This window comes from Mytilus galloprovincialis, chromosome 14 (genome assembly GCF_965363235.1).
Source record: "Mytilus galloprovincialis chromosome 14, xbMytGall1.hap1.1, whole genome shotgun sequence".
In the NCBI taxonomy this organism is placed as follows: domain Eukaryota; kingdom Metazoa; phylum Mollusca; class Bivalvia; order Mytilida; family Mytilidae; genus Mytilus; species Mytilus galloprovincialis.
The window spans coordinates 38,282,885-38,304,334 of NC_134851.1; the positions used below are offsets into that span (position 1 = coordinate 38,282,885).

Consider the following 21,450-nt stretch of genomic DNA (forward strand, 5'->3'; position numbering starts at 1 on the left):
AAACAATTCGAACGGGAAAACCAACGGTTTATTCTATACAAAAGAAGAGGAACGAGAAACACGTTTGAACCATAATCAACAAACGACAACTACTGAACATCAGATTTCTGACTTAGGACAGGTACAAACAATGGCAGCGAGTTTAAATGTCATTATGAACTGCAACATATTTAATTAAACATATAGAACAGTATTTATCATGTTTTACAACGCGGAAAACAACACAGTATATTAACTTAAAGATTGTCACCAAAAAATACAGAATATTGTTATGTATAAAAAATTATGTCACTGAAATTCACAACTATAGAAAAAAAGTAAACATCACAAAAACACTGAACTCCATTGAAAATTCCCTAATAAAATGTCAAAATAAAAAGCTCAAACACATCTAACGAATGGACAACAACTATCATATTTCTGACTTGGTACAGGCGTGTAGAAAATGGTGTTTTTAACCCTTATTTTGAATATTTTATTTATTACGTCTGTTTAGTTCACGCATGATTGTAAATATAACGGAATTTGATGAGTCTGTCATCAAAGTGAGAGGGTGAGCGCTTTAAAACCAGGTTTAACCCACCATTTTCTACATTTGAAAATGCCTGTACCAAGTCAGGAATATGACAGTTCTTGTCCATTCGTTTTTCATATGTTTTGTCTTTTGATTTTGCCATGTGATTATGGACTTTCCGATTAGATTTTCCTCTGAGTTCAGTATTTTTGTGATTTTACTTTTTTAACCTGGTTTTATAGCTAGCTTAACCTCTCACTTGTATCACAGTCGCATCAAACGATGGTCATCTTACGGCATTTAACAATGGGCAAAGCACATACTGCATAGTCAGCTACATAGGCCCGGAATGACAGATATCCAACAAATCAAACGAGAAAACTAATGGCCTAATTTTATCAACCTTGATTTGTATCGATTATTATCTGTGTTGGGGTCTTTGACGACACACAAAAAACATTACACATAGTTTCACTTACCTTTAGTAATTTCCAGGATGATATTCGATATCTACTTCACCAGCCTATGTTACACTCAGATGGATTTGGTTAGATTTTCCTGAGGGTAATCATTTGATTTGAAATTTTTAGGTTTGAGCATACAAATGTACCTCATTAAAGTAAATGCATAAAAAACATCATTTACCTAATAAATCAATGAAGGGGATGGGAGTGACTATATTTTTTCTTTTTTTTCTTTTGATTTTAAATATCAGAAAAATATATAAAATATATTTTCCTTTTATATTTGGTGACCATTTTTTTTTTAGATCCCATGCTTAAATCGCAGTCGTATGTTGGTGTTAGACAAAACAACCGTATATCAATATGTCAGAGTGAAAATAAAAATAATTCTAATGCAACAATGTTTGTAACGTTCATTTTGATTGGATAACGTCACTTATTTACATGGTATCAATTGACAATTGATGCTATGGGACGTACGCGCAAGCGCAGACGGCATATGACAGATTTGAAATACAAGTTTTAACATTGTTTTCTGTCAGTTTCATTCGAATGGAGAAAACAATATTGTATTTTAAGCTCCGACTGCATCAATTGGGGATTTGATGGTCGCAAATGGCCGCTAACGCGTCGCCAGTAAACTTAATTTGCGACTATCAAATCCCCAATTGATGCCGTCGGAGCTTAGAATACAATACAGTTATCACCTAAGTATAAGACTCAATCCTCACCATTTGTTCTTAAATGTCCTGTACCAAGTTTGGATTATGGCAGTTGTTTGCGTTTGTTTTTGCTGCATTTCAGTGTTTTTGTTGTTCCTATTTTTCCTCTTATATTTGATGTGTTTCCCTCGGTTTACGTTTGCAACCGGGATTTAGTTTCACTCAATCGATTGATGACCTTTAAAAGTATACTGCTGGTGCTTATGCATACATAGTATTTACGGAAACATTGGATTAATGTCTGCGTCCTTATCATTCGATATTTAACCTGACTGGGTTTTCCTCCGTTGATCGTCATGTTTTGACGACTTTTTGGGTCATGATATTTATTCAATGGTATATTGCTGTATTTTTCGTAAAAGTAATTGATCTGCTTATCTTTTTTATAAGCATTTTATTTTTTTACTGTACGCATTGTTAAGAAAATATAAAGATATGGCATTATTTTCAAATGATCTAAAATAAATACATAAAACTTCTACGTTTACTGTTTAATGTAAAATATTCGTATTGTTCCCTTTATTTATACAATTTCTTTCTATATTAAAGGTATGAATGCGAAATGGTGCAGAATGGATTGTCTAATGAGTTTGAAAGGTAATTTGTTTTAATTCAATTTCGTTACGTATCAATATAACAAATATGAAAAAAAATAACAAAAAATCCGAATTCCGATCTGAATTCAAAACGGAAAGACCGTAATCAAAAGCTCAAATCCATCAAACGAATGGATAACAACTGTCAGATATAATGTTGCCAAAGAGAAAAGGCGTATAAAGCCCTCTACCAATGAGTACTCATACAATACAGTAAGCTATGAAATGTTCTAAAACGGCAATGTATGAAACCATTTAGAGGAGGCATCTAACATTATTGATACTGTTTTGCACTAAAAATGAATATCAATAAAAAAACATACAGACCATGATCATTTATAATCATATGCTCTAGGACTTGGGCTGAAAGGGAATATTTTTTCTCTCCTGAAAATGTTGTGCTATTTCTTAGGCAGTGTCAAATATTAGTTCATGTATATTATTGATTAAGGTTGAAGATGACTTCGATAATTTGTAAAAAATTGATAAAGCAAAAGCTTCAATCTAGGCAAATTCTAGTAGACGAAAACATATCATAAAACATTTTTCACACATTGACCAATGTTGACCTTTTCTGTTTAGTTTACATCTATTATACCCTGTCTCGGTAAAAACTCATCCTTAACAATGACAGTTCTCTCAACAGTAGAAATGCCGAACACTTAAAGTTTAACCGTTAATTTTATTCTGCTTTTGTAAATTTTAGGACAGGAAATGCAGGATTGCGTAAAAGCTTGCGTGTGTATGTTCCTTTCATTGTTTTATAGAAAAGAATATCTTTAGATAGATGTATAAAAGAATAAAAATAACTACATATATCGAGATATTTTAATATATAACATATTACTAGTATTGAATGACGTACACTGGTATATACCCATAATAGTGAATTAATCAATTTTATTTTTTTAAATCCTTTTTTTAACTACCTTTATGTATTGCAGGTACACTGCATTTTAAAAAGATTTTTTTTTTATTATAAAAGACTGTCATTGCAGACTGGACAAGAGTTTTGAGTAAATGTTAAAGGCAGGATGACAATGTATGTAAAAAAAAAATACCGATATCCCAAAATTCGAAAAAAGAATTCCCGGATCCCGAAAGGGTCAATCCCGAAATCACGAGTTTAAAACACCCGATACCGAAGTCCCGATAAAGGTCATATCCCACCTCAAATATAATATCAAAACTAAATACATGAATTATGGATAGAAAAGTACCGTGACTTGTGTTTTTGTTAAATTGCTATGTCACTGTAGTTTTTTTTATCATTGTGTTTTTGTTATAATCATATGTCATAGAGTTTTAGTAATAATTATATGCCATTGTTTGTATGTGCTTTAATGATATGTCGAAGTTTTTTCTAGCCTTAAACATGTTATAAGCCTATGTGTATTGTTATAAGCAGATGTCATCTTGTTTTTGATTTATATTTGAAGGACCGATGGTTAACAGCAATTGTCAGGATCAAACGTCTTTATCGTTTATGCCTGTACCACGTCAGGATTATGACAGTTGTTATCCATTTGTTTGATGTGTTTGTGCTTTTTATTTTGCCACTTGTGTAGAGAATTACCATTTATAATTTTCTTCGAAGTTCGGTATTTTTTAGATATATTTGTTTTACGTATAACTGATAATAACATCATAGTACAGATTGTTGACCCGATGCGCATTTCGACGATTAAACAAAAATAACAAACAGGTGTGATGAATTCAGAAAGAAAACGCAATATACTAACAAATTCAAGAAACAAATTCTGAATATTGACAAAAAAGCAAAATGTGAACCACAAAACGTAAATATTAATAATATCCCAAAATGTAGAATATATATTTAATATGCATGCCAATAATATCTCAACGTCTATTTGACTGTTGCCAGACGGTTGTTCAATTCAATAAATATTTTCCTTTACCGAAATTGATGTCTTGATTGAAAGGATGCTGAATAGATGTACACATACTTCAATAAAATAATTCTACCTTTATCATGTTTATACAGACAAATCTATTTCTGATATTTTTATATTTTTAATTGAAAAAGACCAAAATGCTCCAAATTTATATGAAAGTTTGACAGTTTAAACATGCACAAAATATATGCCAGTGGTAAAAAATAAGATCACAAAAATACCGAACTCCGAGAAAAAATCAAAACAGAAGGTCCCTAATTAAATTAAGAATTTAAATATTATTTAAGCAAGTTTCCTGTATTTGACAATCAACAAATAGTTATCAAAGGTACCTGGATTATAATTTAGTAAGCCAGATGCGCGTTTCGTCTACATAAGACTCATCGGTGACGCTCATTTCTAAAGAGTAGTACAAAAGAGCATTGAGGATCCAAAATTCCAAACAACTTTATCAAATACACAATTATGTTGTTTAAGGAGACCAACTTGGATTATACATAAAAACATATATATAAGTCATATAAGAAAAGAAACGATTCAATGTGCACATAAAATGATTATTTCAACGGGGAATTTTAAAACGGATATAAAATACCAGAATTTGCGATTGCCATATCTCACGGAATATATTATGTGACTTGTAAATGGTGTCAGCAATATAATGGAGGTTGACGAATTTAAAATAAGTAGACCAATTTAAATGCGTTTAATATCTTGTCGTTCCGTTGGATTTAATTTAATATATCATAGACGATTTCAGTAATAAGAGACTTTGTATTGACAACGACCCGGATGTTAATAACATTTAAATGGCCATTTGAGTAACGAAGAGACTTTATATTGACAAAAATCCGGATGTTACTAACATTTATTGATCATGTTGATATCAAAATAAAGGAAGTTTAAGTTCAAATCAACAATTTGACCATGACTTTGATTTATTTTTTTCACCAGAAGAACTATAATTTTCAATCATGAGATTTTTTGAATCAACTAGCTCGACTTCTAAGACAACTCGAAAACCAATGCCACAGAAAATCTAAGATACTAACCAAAGCACCAAATTTTCCTTGGAGATCAGTATTTTTGTGATTTTACTTGATACACTCGAAACTAAGCCCTCACCATTTGTTCTTAAATGTCCTCTATCAAGTCAGGAATATGGCATTTGTTATCAAATAGTTCGTTTCTATGTATGTTGGCGTTTGTTTTTGTTGCATTTCAATGTTTCTGTTGTTCCTTTGTTTTCTTCTTATAGTTAAATTGTGTTTTTCCCTCTGTTTTAGTGTGTAACCAGGATTTGTTTTAACACCTGTATACATAACATACTTCATCGTATGCAAACGTAGCGCACCTGTGAATAAATAACAAAAAATCCGAAATACATGAAAAATTCAAATAAGGGGAATCCATAAGAACAGACAAAACGAAACGGCCGACTATATCAACTGATAGAACCACAATTACAATGAAGCTCCTAGCTATTATTTACAAGTTTTATGAGGAAATAACAATACATAAGAAAAAGCGAAAACGGGTAATTGATGGTAAAACTTGCGTTTGTGCTACAAACACAAGGGGGATAGTACGTAAACAAAATGTTCATATTCGTTGGAATGAAGTGGATCCAGATCTCCCCTAAACCTTAGAGTGTTAAAATTTACCAAAAAATAATATGATTGATAGCGTCGAAAATTAAAATTAGAAAACGAAAAAAAAACATTAACCCTCCAAATCCCCCCTTGAAGTTAAATGGTAGCTCGCTAACAGGTTATTTTTAGCATGTCTATTTATGTTTGAAAATTTTCTAATTGGTTTCAGAGATGGTTATATGAGTGGGGAAAAAATAACATAACCCCTTATTTGTCGACAGGGTTGATATTTTTCTCAAACAGGGGTTGAAAATCAAAAGGATACCCAAACGTGTTCAGTCGAAGACAATTTGCATGTCAACGCCATGCATTGCAAAAAAAAAAAAAATTAAAAATGGTCAACATACACTTGAAAAATCAGCAACACAAATCACACAACAAAACGGTAGTAATCTCAGATGTACCGGCAGAATATCTGATTTTCTTTTATTTTGACTTGTATGTTGTTTTTCTTATGGCCTTTGTGTAGTATTTTGCTATTGATTAATTGCCTTGTTTATACTTTGAAATGAAGAAGAACTAGTGGAGTTTTATATTTTATATGGAAATCGTCTCCGTCTATTGATACTTTCTGGCGTTGTCCTGCATTTCTGTAATCTTTTTTTTATGCCATTTCCTCTATTCGTTGTACTTTTTGTCAATTATTCTCTGATTTTTATATTAAAACACATTATTCTTAATTCTGTAAAACCCGATCCACGCCCTTATAAATGGATGTTTCCTCTGACTTCACATTGGGCTTTGGTTGTGAAGGAGTCTGCCAAAAGATTTACTGAAATAAAATACTTATACTTAGATATAAGAAGATGTGGTGAAGGTCAAATAGACAACTATCCATCCAAGTCACAAATTGTAAAAGTAAACCACTATATATATAGGTCAAAGTACGGTCTTCAACATGGAGCCTGGGTTCACACCGAACAGCAAGCTATAAAAGCTATAAAGGGCCCAAAAATAACTACTGTAAAACCATTCAAACGGGAAAACCAACGGTCTAATCTGTATAAAATCGAGAAACGAGAAACACTTATGAACCGCATATCAACAAATGACAAACACTGTACAGGTTCCTAGCTAAGGACAACTGCACACAAATGCAGCGGGTTTATATACACCCTTACCTGAAACAAAAGTGTAACATCACAACATAGAAAAACACATTGAAATGGTTTAACTCAATCCAAAGACACATAGTCCGTTTGTAGCTTGTTATTTAAACATTTATATATACATATAAAAAAAAACAAAAACAGACAAACCGTGAGACTAACAACAGTACACAAAACACAACATAGAAAAATAAAGACTGAGAAACACGAGTCCATCAAAACCGCTTCAAATATGCGTTACTGCACTGGTTCGTATGCGCCTGTGGGTATATATATATTGAGGGTATACAAATTCTAAGACCCCAGTTAAGGATAAACAGTTATAGTAGTCTCAGATACAATTACAAAATAAAATAGATGCGGCAGGCCCGTAGCCAGGAATTTCCAAGGGGGGTTATTTGGACTCATGAACTCGACTTTAACAGTCGCAATTTAAACAGAACGTTGACTTTGACAGTGCCTATATGGTTTTAAGGGGGGTCGTCCGAACCCCCCCCCCCCCCACCCTGGCTATGGGTATCATGGTATTCAGCCAGTCATGGAAAGTAATATTTTGAGTGATGCCATATTACTACAAAAATAAAATAGATCCTTATATGGGTCTTTTTCAAAAAATGTTGAATTTTGAAATTGAAAAAATTATTAAAAGTTACTTATATATTCAAACAACCCTCTACATAAACAAATCAGAACAAACAGTACTTTAAGAACAACATATTATAAGATGCAATCTTTATGATGTCATACAAGAATGTCTTGAAACATTTTTTGATCGGTGGTACCATATTTTGTTTCTCCTGTTACCATTTTCAAAAGAAATTTTGGGTTATTAAGAAAAGGTTTAGATCAAATGTTAAGCTTGTTTTTCGTAGCCAATTAGATGGTTTTCAAGAGAATAAACTTCTCTATAGATTCATTCTGTAAAATAAAAGATTATTTGCCAATTTTCCAGGTTGTACTGAAAAATGCCTCTAAAAATTGGTTTTCAAAGGTTGTAAAAATTACCAACAGTAATGCAAGTCTAAGATAGCAATTTAAATTGTTTGACATTTTTTCAACCTTTCAAATAAACCCAACATCAAGTAAATCCCTCATAAGTAAGTTTACTTTTCTCTCTATTTCATTGGTAACAGGAACGTACGTTTATGATATAACACTATATAAAAGTTTATCCTGTTACCTTTTTGTCTATCCTGTTACCGATATCAGTATTGCACCTGCAAATGCTTAATTGGGAAGATTAAGACGTTATAAACTTAAGATGAGTTCAAACAACAAAACAGTTCATCCGTTTTGCAGTCTATATATGTTAAGATAAAAATTTTAAAGACGTTTTTGTCTACAATTGTCTATCCTGTTACTGTAACCATAGCAACCATAGTAACAGGATAGACATAACAGGATAGACAAATTTCTTCTTTTTTGATTGCTGTTGTGAAATAAATACTCCCTTTGGTGAAGTAAATTAATTATGGTTTTATATTGTGAATTTGGTTTCCTACACGTTATTGCACTTTTTACAAGCATACTGTTGGTGTGATTAATCAAAATTGTTGGTAACAGTATAGACATAAAAAAAAAGTACACTATTTTTTTTCACTAAATGTCTTGAAATTTCTTTTCTTTAAACCGTCGTTCAAGAAACGTGGCGTTTTAAATGTAAAGATTACTTTGCACTTTTGAAATCAACACTGACTGATTAAATATTTTTAGGGAGAACAATTTAACGACTGATTTAAGTAGCGGTAACAGGATGGACATGAACCTCCCGTACGCTGATTGAATTTAGTTTGTAGATAATATGTTACATACAATGATAAAGAAGCTACGATTTTTCGTTAGAGTAATATAAAACATTCTTAAAAAGTCCCTTTTGCAGATATCAAGGCGATCAGAAAATCGGAAAAAATCATTTGAAATGAGTTTTTCTGACACTGTACGCACACAAATTTATACCCACAAAATCGGACTTAAATACAGTTTAATCTTATCAAAACAGATGTAACTTATAAGATGTGTTTATTATTAATGTTCTGAATCATAAGTCCGACAAGCTTTCATTTGAATCATTCAGGAACATATATATTAACGTAGATAAATATATATACTCAATGCCTCTTACCATAATTATATCTTACATTGCTCATATTATCAATTTATTATTTTTGTATTATTACTTATTGTGTATTTCACTAATGTTTATATAATCATTGTATTATGATGTTTTTGTATCTTGCCCGACAAGGGCCCATGATTGGTATATAATAAAATAATGTCTAATGTCTATACTGTTCCCAGAATCATTACAACTGAAATTTCCATTAGAAATAAAAAAAAAATTGCATGGGTGTACTAAAAATTTGACATTTTTTTAAAATGACCCATATATAGGAATTTCATATGAGCAAACATTTCTATTGACTACATGTATATGATTATACGATGATCTTTGATATTCATGAATTTAATAAGGAGAAAATAATAAACACAGTTTAACAAGTTCCGCTCCCCAGTTCATACCATCCCTTGTCATAACATTGCAAATGGCTTGTCCAATGCGTTCAACACCGGATCAATCACCAACAACTAAAATGACTTGCTCAACATCATACCAGTCATCTGATTTAGCAACAGATTCATCAATATCAGGAGAAAAAGTAATGGCAAAATGTTTAAACAAATGTGTCTCAAAATGGACGATTTCGCAGGTTGAAAAATACCTGAATATTTATTATCATGAAGATTATTTATCCAATCCTTTGGATGTTTTAAGAAAGATAGAATCTTTGTCTGAAGAACTCACGAAAGAAGAAACTTCTTATGTTCAAAAAGTAAAGAAATATGTAACATTTAATGTTGAAAATTATGATAAATTCTTATTTAATAGTGATAGTCTAAAAGAAAATGTTGGTCAAACACTGAAAGAATTGAAAACTGAGACAAAGATGTAAGTATATGTATAATCTATGTTTGGCATTCACTATCAATACTGCAATTTTTACAACAGGTCCCACATGTGGTGCATGATGTGCTGAAACCTTCTGGAGCACCTGAAATTGCCCCCAGTTTTTGGTGGGGTTTGTGTTGCTTATAAGTCTTTAGTTTTCTATGGTGTGTCACAGTTGTGTCTTGTGTATTATTGTTTTCTGTTTGTCTTTTTTCTCTTTTAGCCATGGTCAAATGATGGTGGTGTCCGTTTATTTTCTATCTGTCCCTATGGTCATGCTGGTAATTTTTGTCCGTCTTTTAACATGTTTAATTGGAGCCGCGGTCACCACTCTGTGACAGTGTTAATAAACCAATTATATCATTAATATTTATTTGTGGTGCTATAAAGTCATGAAAATCATCATGATTTTATGTATCATGTGTATTGTTTTGATAGTTCATTCAAAACAAAATACTTAACTTATACTCTAAGACTTATTCCTTAAATTTCTCTGTTTAAATTTTTATAGCTACATGTAGAGTGAGTGACCCATTATTATTATTCCCCACTTAATTCGTTCATTTTCACTTATATCAGACCTACATTCAAATATTTTCACTGTAATGTATGATAACAGTCTTCACACTTAACATGCTTAACTTTACAACTGAACCCACAAGACAGTTGGACTTGTGGTTCATAAATTTTTACAAGTCCCCAGAATTTTCTATAAGACCACACAAATTAGTATCACTGGTGAGCAGTGCGAAGCGATGAGACCCAGCTAGGAGAGTCTGGGGGCATGCGCCCCCCCCCCCTCCCCCTAAATTTTTTGAAAAATTAGATGCAAAATCCTGCATTCTGAGAGCTTTGAGCATGTTGAGTGTCATGTTTTGAAGATGTAGGAATAACATGTACATTAACAATTGGAGAAAAAAGTTAAAAGTAGCTGTTATATAATTTTATTCTCTGTAGAAAAATTTATGTTCTGTGCACCAATAACAGAACATTTTGTGTTTCAACACATCATACATGTACATCAACCACCTTCTAACCAACTAGAAAGGAACTGACGCGAACGTGTAGCGTCATACTTTCTCTTCCTTACATTTTCATCGTTGGGGACTGAAATAGCTGCCCTGTCATTATTGTGTTTATTTTAAACATTTTTAGAAATAGCTCCAAAGTTGCTACTGTTACCTTAATCATTGCATTTTTCAATATTTTTGCTATGAGACAAACAAATATTGTTCTGCTATATACACCGTAAAGATTATTTTGCTGACCTTTTCCTTCCTAAGTCCATGTTATTCAAAATGATTTATAGCTGGATTAATTAGCAATTAGTCTGAGATTACTCTGACGTCCAACTGCTGTTTTGCCAGACAAGCTGACTGACAGCTTGTCTGGCAAAACAGTTGTTGCATGGAAGTCAGAATAATCTCGGACTAAGTGTACAATTATATGTTTCCTCCATTCACTTTTTGTATATTTTTTTTGTAGCAATGTCAGGAAGAGAGTGGTTAAATTTACTAAAGCTTTTAAAAAGCTTGTTCAGGATATTGAATCAACAAGAATACATAAACAAGCTTATGAAGGAAACTACACTAAATTTGTTGCAACGTTTGCTGAACTCTGTTGTCTAGAGGTTGAGTAAGTATTCAAGACTTGGGGGTGGGTACATACGTTAAATTAAGAAATTTTCAAGATATTTTATTATATTGCCAAAATTATGAAATTTAGGTCACAAAAATAAAAATTTGCAATTTTGATAGCAGCATTTGTTGAAGTATTTCCAGACAATTACAAAAATGTTTGTCCAATGTTCAACAGTGGCAAAAATTAATGCACATACATTGTTCAAATTTCGGAGTTAACAGTTACACTTAACCTCTGAAAAGATTTTGTATAAATGTTTAAAGTTCATGTACTTGTACATTATGTTGTATGCTGCTCCAGGGAAACAAAACTTTTCTTTTAACACTAAAAAAGAGAACAAATGCAACCAAAATTATAGACCTCAGAGTCACAACAGATGGTCGTAGTCATTAACACCAGACTGCTTTGACTTACATTATGCACATTATACAAACAAAAACAATCAACAACAATCACATAATACACTGGGACTCACTAATTTATTCATACAGTTGTAGGACATATAACTGATAGAATAAGAATTTTGTTTAATATATTCTAACATGACTTCCTTCAAATGCTTTGAGTACACACCTGTGGTAAAAATATGAATATATTGTTTGGGCTGTTCCGATTGTACTCCCACTTCATATGTTTTTTATGAATGAGCTACATATACTCAAAGTCATAGATGTATGACATCAGAATATATGCCTTTTAGGGAAAATACATGTTTGTGAAACCGAAAATCATCACAAACAAGGAAACTTAAACAAATGATGATAAAATGTGTTATATAAGCCATTTTTTGTATACTTATAAGACATATAAGTACAATTGTCATTTAGATTCATCGAAATCTATCTAAATAATTATTGTAAATAGTTTGAGCATGTCACTTTAATATTCAGTTTGTTCTGTTCTTTTACATCAATTACAAATTTGTAAATAGTGCATAAAATTGAGAATGGAAATGGGGAATGTGCCAAAGAGACAACAGCCCGACCATAGAAAAAAACAACAGCAGAAGGTCACCAATAGGTCTTCAATGTAGCGAGAAATTCTCGCACTCGGAGTCGTCCTTCAGCTGGCCCCTAAAAAAATATATACTAGTTCAGTGATAATGAACGCCATACTAATTTCCAAATTGTACACAAGAAACTAAAATTAAAATAATACAAGACTAACAAAGGTCAGAGGCTCCTGACTTGGGACAGGCGCAAAAATGCGTTTATTTATGGGAACAGCAAATAATGCCTTCACTTAGAGCTCTTCAATCCAAAACAATTATTGTATTTGTCCTATTAGAATTGAAATAATTCATGGGGGCTTGAATATATTGTGATTTTACCACAGGTTGTCCCTTTATGCCGATATTTTACCCCTCACTATCACTCAGCGTAAAATATTTGTCACAATCTAAAGGCCAACCTGTGGTAAAATCACAATATATTCAAGCCCCCATGAATTATTTCTTAAATACATTTTTTAAGTCCCCAGGTAAAAATAGAACATTGAAATGACTTCAAATGTAGATTATTGTTTTTGTTTTAATCTTGTTTTAAACAAAAATGTTAACATATGGCCATAGTTGATATCAAAAGATTTCCATGAGTTCAGGAATCATATAATTGCCTTATTCATATTAATGAGAACCCTGAGGAATGAGTTTTAAGCATTATGATATCACTCTATTTCAGTTTTTCATTGTCAGAGAGTGATGAAACTGTATGGGAGAATTTGATAGGAATTCCCAAAGTTATTTCAAAACCAGCGATACGCTTTCTCAAAGATGGGATTGGTGATTCTAATGATGATGATGAATGTGATGGGATGGTAGTTCCTGTGGTTCAGGTAAGTGTGCATCTTTGATTGATTGATTATTTGGTGTTTAACTCCACTTTCAAATTTTAATACATTGACTACTAGTATTTCACAGTGGGCAGTGTTTATCATGTTTATTGGTGGAGCAAGCAGAAGTGGCTGGAGAGAATTGCAACCATCAGCAGGAACACTATAATCATTATCCTAGTCAATTAAGATTGGAGTTTAATGCACTTGCCACATGCAGGGTTTTGAACTCACAACCTGTCTTGAGAAGTACAGGCTAAATTTTAATCACCTTGTCTGTTGTCATATCAGCTGCATGTCCACAAAACAGTTTCATATTATTTTTAGATACTGCCTTATATTTTGTCAGTAGCTTAAAAGTGATGAGTTGGAACTTGTGAACTTCTGAACACGTGTCAGATCTACAATAAACTTACTATGCTGAATGAACTTTATATTTTTTGTTTGAATTTTCTCAGAAATTATTTTTCAGTATGACTTCATTTTTGGTCAGCAGCTGAGAAGTGATATATTGAAAGGTGTGTGCCCATGTTGGATCTGTCAGACACCTAAGACTTACTGTTTTCTGATACTTTTAATTACAAGTCAGGTTTTCTCAATTGAATTGTTTTGTATTTTTCATGTAAGGGCTTTTTATAGGTATGGAAGTTTCTCATTGTTGAAGGCCACATACCATTGCCTATAATTAATGACATTTGAATTTTGAACTTTGGACTTTGGTTGGTAGTTCACTAGTTATCTGATTGGAATCTTCTTACTTTACATGAGCACCACTACCCACAAATTCTTGCTATAATTTACATTACACATCTTTTTGATAGGTGAAGAGTACTTATGATTTGACACATTCACCTTCATGGAGAAAAAGAAGAAAAATAAGCGACAATCCATTATCATCTTCATCAAATCAAAGAAATTCTGAATTTAAAAAATATAAAGACAAAGTTAGAGAACGTACCCATTTAGAAGTTCGTTTGAATAGTATGGTGCTTGGACAACATGCAGCAGAACTTTTATTAGATCTGAGAAGACATTGTACAGATGACAAAAAACCAAAACTAACAATGCCTGGTATGATTGTTGATGGTACAAAGGTAAATATCTTTTTTTTTATTAAATTTTGATACAATTCATCATGTTTATCATGTTTATGCTATTAATTATTTTTTTATGCACCTGCTGTTAGGTGAAGGTGTCATCAAGTATTATCATTGTCCATCCTTACATCATGTACATACGTCTCAAATTAGTTTACATTCTCTTTAAACTTTGGTTTACTTAAACCAAATGTTATACACAACAATGCTTTTGGGCACATAACACATATCGAGTTAGAATTTAGGTGGCTTTAATTTCACCCTTCTTGAGTTATGTCCCTTTACATTTAAAGTCATAAGAAACGAGTGACCAGTGTAAAATAATGTTCTTCCAATTCTTGAACCAATGCATACAAACATCATAAACTTAGTCTTCTGTGCACGAATTTATCATTTTTTTTGCATAAATTTCGTATAATCATCAATTTTTTTTTCATTTGGTCAGTGCTATTGTAAAAATATGGCAGGTAATTAAAATTCGAGTTTTGAAGCAGAAGTTTAACGATTGTCACCTGTTTGTCAACAGTCAACAAAAAATCAACAAAAAAGCATGGAAATTGAGCACGTGTTTAACATGTAAATTCAGATTATTTTAAGGACATCCATGCGTATTTCGATCACCGGATTTTTACGAGATGGGTCACACTGAGGTCACTTTGCATACGGAAAATATGTCGGCAAATTGCTTCTTGGAAGGAAGCAATTAAAGTGAAGTAAACTTCTTCTAAATATGAATATATTAAAGAATTTTCTTCAGAAAAAAGTATATATGTACATAAGATTTATAATGAAAACTATCCATTGAGTTATAAAACAAGAGGCTGTCACAACGACAGCAAACCGGATTTATTAATATTTATTTGTGTCCTGGCAATATCACAAGAACCATTACTGATGAATGGTGAAAGTGAAAATCGTCAATATCAAATTTGACCTCCATTTTGTCATCAGTATCAACATCTTAAAATTTGAAAAGCTTAGATTGAATGGTTCATGAGTAAATGCAACAACGTGAATGGAAACGCCATTTCACAATCTTTCAAGAACCATAACTCCTGAACGGTAAAAGTCAAAATCGTCATTATTGAACTTGACCTCTAATTTGCCATCAGTAACAACATATAAAAATTTCAAAAGCTTCGGTTGAATGGTTCATGAGAAATTGCACGGACACGACTGGAAACACCATTTTTCAATCTTTCAAGAACCATAACTCCTGAACGGTAAAAGTCGAAATCGTCATTATTGAACTTGACCTCTATTTTGTCATCAGTAACAACATATTAAAATTTGGGAAGCTTTGGTAAAACAGTTCATGCGTAAATGCACGGACACAACTGGAAACACCATTTTTCAATCTTTCAAGAACCATAACTCCTGAACGGTAAAAGTCAAAATCGTCATTTTTATACGACCGCAAAATTTGAAAAATTTTTCGTCGTATATTGCTATCACGTTGGCGTCGGCGTCGTCGTCGTCCGAATACTTTTAGTTTTCGCACTCTAACTTTAGTAAAAGTGAATAGAAATCTATGAAATTTTAACACAAGGTTTATGACCACAAAAGGAAGGTTGGGATTGATTTTGGGAGTTTTGGTCCCAACATTTTAGGAATTAGGGGCCAAAAAGGGCCCAAATAAGCATTTTCTTGGTTTTCGCACTATAACTTTAGTTTAGGTGAATAGAAATCAATGAAATTTAAACACAAGGTTTATGACCACAAAAGGAAGGTTGGGATTGATTTTGGGGGTTTTGGTTCCAACAGTTTAGGAATTAGGGGCCAAAAAAGGGCCCAAATAAGCATTATTCTTGGTTTTCGCACAATAACTTTAGTATAAGTAAATAGAAATCAATGAAATTTAAACACAAGGTTTATGACCACAAAAGGAAGGTTGGGATTGATTTTTGGAGTTGAGGTCACAACAGTTTATGAATTAGGGGCCAAAAAGGGGCCCAAATAAGCATTATTTTTGGTTTTTGCACCATAACTTTAGTATAAGTAAATAGAAATCAATGAAATTTAAACACAAGGTTTATGACCACAAAAGGAAGGTTGGGATTGATTTTTGGAGTTGAGGTCACAACAGTTTATGAATTAGGGGCCAAAAAGGGGCCCAAATAAGCATTATTTTTGGTTTTTGCACCATAACTTTAGTATAAGTAAATAGAAATCTATGAAACTTAAACACAAGGTTTATGACCATAAAAGGAAGGTTGGGTCTGATTTTGGGAGTTTTGGTCCTAACAGTTTAGGAATAAGGGGCCCAAAGGGTCCAAAATTGAACTTTGTGTGATTTCATCAAAAATTGAATAATTGGGGTTCTTTGATATGCCGAATCTAACTATGTATGTAGATTCTTAATTTTTGGTCCCGTTTTCAAATTGGTCTACATTAAGGTCCAAAGGGTCCAAAATTAAACTTAGTTTGATTTTAACAAAAATTGAATCCTTGGGGTTCTTTGATATGCTGAATTTAAAAATGTACTTAGATTTTTAATTATTGGCCTAGTTTTCAAGTTGGTCCAAATGGGGGTCCAAAATTAAACTTTGTTTGATTTCATCAAAAATTGAATAAATGGGTTCTTTGATATGCCAAATCTAACTGTGTATGTAGATTCTTAATTTTTGGTCCAGTTTTCAAATTGGTCTACATTAAGGTCCAAAGGGTCCAAAATTAAACTAAGTTTGATTTTAACAAAAATTAAATTCTTGGGCTTATTTGATATGCTTTATCTAAATATGTACTTTGATTTTTGATTATGGGCCCAGTTTTCAAGTTGGTCCAAATCAGGATTCCATATCAAGTATTGTGCAATAGCAAGAAATTTTCAATTGCACAGTATTGCACAATAGCAAGAAATATCTAATTGCACAATATTGTGCAATAGCAATTAATTTTCAATTGGAGTTATCTTTCTTTGTATAGAATAGTAGTTGATAATATATGTTGGAAATTTGCCAGACATGACTATGATGTCATTTTCTATTTTTATTTGCCAATAACTTTATGTAAATAACTTCATTGGAAATTTGCCAATATAAAATGTTGCTGATGAAGCTTTTTTTCCTTATCTTATCTAAAATGTTTTTAGATAATGTATGTTGGAAATTTGCCAGACATGACTATGATGTCATTTTCTATTTTTATTTGCCAATAACTTTATGTAAATAACTTCATTGGAAATTTGCCAATATAAAATGTTGCTGATGAAGTTTTTTTTATTGTTTTATACAATAAACAATGTATATTCACTTTTACTACCAACCAATCTTTACCATTCAGTGATAACAAGCACTTTATTTTACATTTTAATATTTTATGATGTATTTAAAAGAGTAGTTATTGTAGCAAACTCGATTAGAAATTTGAATTGATATCAGTTTTGGAAAAAGGGAAACGGGGATGTGAAAAAGGGGGGGGGGGGGTTTAAATTTTTCTCATTTCAGATTTCATAAATAAAAAAAAATTTCTTCAAACATTTTTTTGAGAGGATTAATATTCAACAGCATAGTGAATTGCTCAAAGGCAAAACAAGACTTTTAAGTTCATTAGACCACATTCATTCTGTGTCAGAAACCTATGCTGTGTCAACTATTTAATTTTAGATTTAAATAAGTTTGAAGAAGAAATCTTTAATTGATTTGTAAAATCTTGACATTTGTTTTGTGTAAAAAAAACCATGTAATGTCAAAAATTTGATCACAATCCAAATTCAGAGCTGTATCACGCTTGAATGTTTTGTCCATACTTGCCCCAACTGTTCAGGGTTCGACCTCTGCGGTCGTATAAAGCTGCGCCCTGCGGAGCACCTGGTTAAACTTGACCTCCATTTTGTCATCAGTAACAACATATTAAAATTTGGGAAGCTTAAGTAGAACAGTTCATGAGTAAATGCACGGACATGACTGGAAACTCCATTTTTCAATCTTTCAAGAACCATAACTCCTGAACGGTAAAAGTCGAAATCGCCATTATTGGACTTGATCTCCATTTTGTCATCAGTAACAACATATTAAAATTTGGAAAGCTTAGGTAGAACAGTTCATGCATAAATGCAGGGACACGACTGGAAACTCCATTTTTCAATCTTTCAAGAACCACAACTCCTGAACGGTAAAAGTCAAAATCGCAATTATTGAACTTGACCTTCATTTAGTTGTCAGTAACAACATATTAAAATTTTAAAAGCTTTGGTTGAACGGTTCATGAGTTAATGCACGGACAACATTTGATTCCCGCCCGACCGACCGCCCGCCCGCCGTACATCCCCAAATCAATAACCGACATTTTTGTCACAAAAATCCGGTTAAAAACATATGCATTATTTTATTTAATTTTAGATTTCTTATGACTTTAATAATGGTATAAACATGATATGTATAATATATTCTTTAATTTTATAGTGCTTTTGACTTCAAAGATTTAAAATGTGAGAACTCTTGGCTGTTTTTGTTGTAATTATTTTAATTTAACTGATGAACATTTTCTTTTTTTCGTTTAGATATTTTTTACTGTCCTGGAAATCTCAAGCACTCATTACAAGAAACTTAAAGAGAATATTGAATTAGAAGAGGAAGATAAAGCCATTATATATTATTCTACCCCTTTGGATATTCTTTTGAGAGATGATCGTAATGTTCTCATAGACAATTTTATAAGACTCAATAATATTAAGTAATAGAATTAAAAGTTATCAATATTTATTAGACAAGAGTTATTTAGATTGCAAGTTAAAAATGTTAAAAAAGTAAGTAGATACCAGTGCAAAAAAAACCCACTAAAGATTGAGTAACAAAAGATGTTTTTTTTTGCCCTCTTACATGTTTAACCCACCTCATTCTGTAAAGCCTGCCCTGTAAAGTCAGGTGCCAGCTTGCAATTCCAGGATTTTATAATGTAGTTTATTGCTGTATATCATATTTAAATTATTCTTCTCTCGTGGTTTTGAACATAAGTCAGGTTGTTTATTTTCTCTCTTAAAATTGTCTTACATTTGTCATTTAATGGTGCTTTTATAGCTTATGAGATATTGGTTTTGCTCATTGTTGAAGGCTGCATGATGACTTGTAAGTTGTAGTTGATAACTACCAGATCAGTATGTTCTCCAGTGGAAAGTTGTATCCTTGACAATTATACCACATCTTCGCAAACTACTGATCATTCTGGTTTACCTTGTATATAAAATGGTTAAGTTAAAGAGAAACCGATAACCCCATGGAAAAAATTAAAAGCAACAACACAACACAAAGAATACCAAAGACTGAGCAACACAAACCCAACAAAAAATCATGGGTGATCTCTTTTCATGAAAATACAAAATTTAAAACTATATATTTAAAGCTTTATAAAATAAAAATCAGACAATTTCTTTTCTCTTTTGAAGTTTATAATGATGTTTTTTCTGTGACGTAAATGTTCCTTGCTTGGTGATGTTGTTATTTGTATGTCATAAAATTGAGTACTGAAAGGGGAATGTGTCAAAAAGACTACAACTATAGAAGTGCAGAAACACTCCATGGCCACCAATGGGTCTTCAACACTGCAAGAACAAGAATGTGTCCCCAGTACACGGATGCCCCACTCGCACTATCATTTTCTATGTTTAGTGGACTGTGAAATTGGGGTCAAAACTCTTATTTGGCATTAAAATTAGAAAGATCATATCATAAGCAATAACTGTACTAAGTTTCAAGTTGATTGGACTTCAGCTTCATCAAAAACGACCTTGACCAAAAACTTTAACCTGAACGGACGCACAGACGAACGAACGCACGAACGGAAGCACAGACCAGAAAACATAATGACCCTCTACTATCGTAGGTGGGGCATAAAAAACTGCACTTGGAGGCTTGCTTCAGCTGGTCCCTGAACTCATTCACCCCCAAGAGGTTTCTGGAAAATCAGGCATTTTTGAAAATTTGCAATCATATGCAAATTATATGCAAATTAGCAGACTCTTGATGCTGTAACTGATGATCATCTATTAAACTATATATTGAGATTTGGGGGCGGATGGCATGGGTGGGAGGTGGAAGATTTTCTCACGGGTTTGAACCCACCCCCACTGAAAAATGGTCATTTACCGTCTATTTTCCGATTTTAAAACGACCTGGAAAGGTGAACATTCACCAGACTGTTTCTTTGTCATTCAAGTCTTACCATATAGATACAGCAGTCCATTCATGCTAACTGGGAGTTTATGGGACTTAAGTGTCTTGCTGGCGAATTATTATTGTTAAGTCAGGTCTGCCTAAATGTCTGTTTTTACGGATATTTGGCAAAACGGTGACCTAGATTTTACAGACCAGTTTCCTATTTGCCATATGATACCTCTTTGTATTCCTATACCACCTATGCATGAATTTACGATAATAGTTTATACTTACAATGACTACCAGTTATGTAGTGGCCATCAAAAGATGTCCACCCCCACCTGATTATGGCTACTTTTCACGTTTTTCCGATTTTGAACTCTTAAACCGCTTTCAAAGTGCCATATTTTCATAAACAGACGTCTGAGAAGAGTTTATGGACCATGAACTGATTGGTTGAAGTCCCTGCTCTCATGACAGTTCAGGTTGGGCAGTTCAAAAAAGGTATGGAGGGTCATACGGGCCATCGAAGAATGGTTGTCGCCATCACACCTACAGGCGGGATTGGGGGTAAAAGGGTTAACAAAGGATCCAGACTTGGGATGAGCCAAAAAAAAAGCAGCAGGGTTACACATGTTGTTTACTGTTTGCAATATTAAGAGAATTGACTTTAGATAGCTCTTCTTTTGTTGTTTGTTAAATTTTTCTTAACTTTTGTAGACTCTTGATCATTTAATTAGAGCTTCACACATTATATAAAAGAAAGTCAATTGGTTGTTGAAGACTGTATGGTGCTGTGTTGATGTCTTTTTGTTATTTTCACCATTGGGTTGCTGTCTCATTGAGGTATACCCCACATCTCCTTTTCAT

At 32.6% G+C, this 21,450-nt stretch overlaps 1 protein-coding gene across 1 annotated transcript; it reads left to right on the forward strand.

Annotated features, from left to right (window-relative positions):
• The first annotated feature begins 9,491 nt into the window (after nt 1–9,491).
• Nucleotides 9,492–19,191, forward strand: LOC143059829 (uncharacterized). Its single transcript, XM_076233401.1, has 5 exons — nt 9,492–9,920; nt 11,406–11,555; nt 13,241–13,394; nt 14,213–14,485; nt 18,990–19,191. Exons 1-5 carry the CDS (start codon nt 9,517–9,519, stop codon nt 19,164–19,166), a joined length of 1,158 nt encoding a protein of 385 aa, XP_076089516.1. The 5' UTR covers nt 9,492–9,516; the 3' UTR covers nt 19,167–19,191.
• The last annotated feature ends 2,259 nt before the right edge of the window (nt 19,192–21,450 follow it).

Excerpts from the sequence above, each read along its gene's own strand:
- LOC143059829 (XM_076233401.1), top strand. The coding sequence starts at position 9,517 with ATGGCTTGTCCAATGCGTTCAACACCGGATCAATCACCAACAACTAAA. Across the intron at positions 13,395-14,212 it reads TGGTAGTTCCTGTGGTTCAG|GTGAAGAGTACTTATGATTT; the intron begins GTAAGTGTGCAT and ends TCTTTTTGATAG. Across the intron at positions 14,486-18,989 it reads TGATTGTTGATGGTACAAAG|ATATTTTTTACTGTCCTGGA; the intron begins GTAAATATCTTT and ends TTTTTCGTTTAG.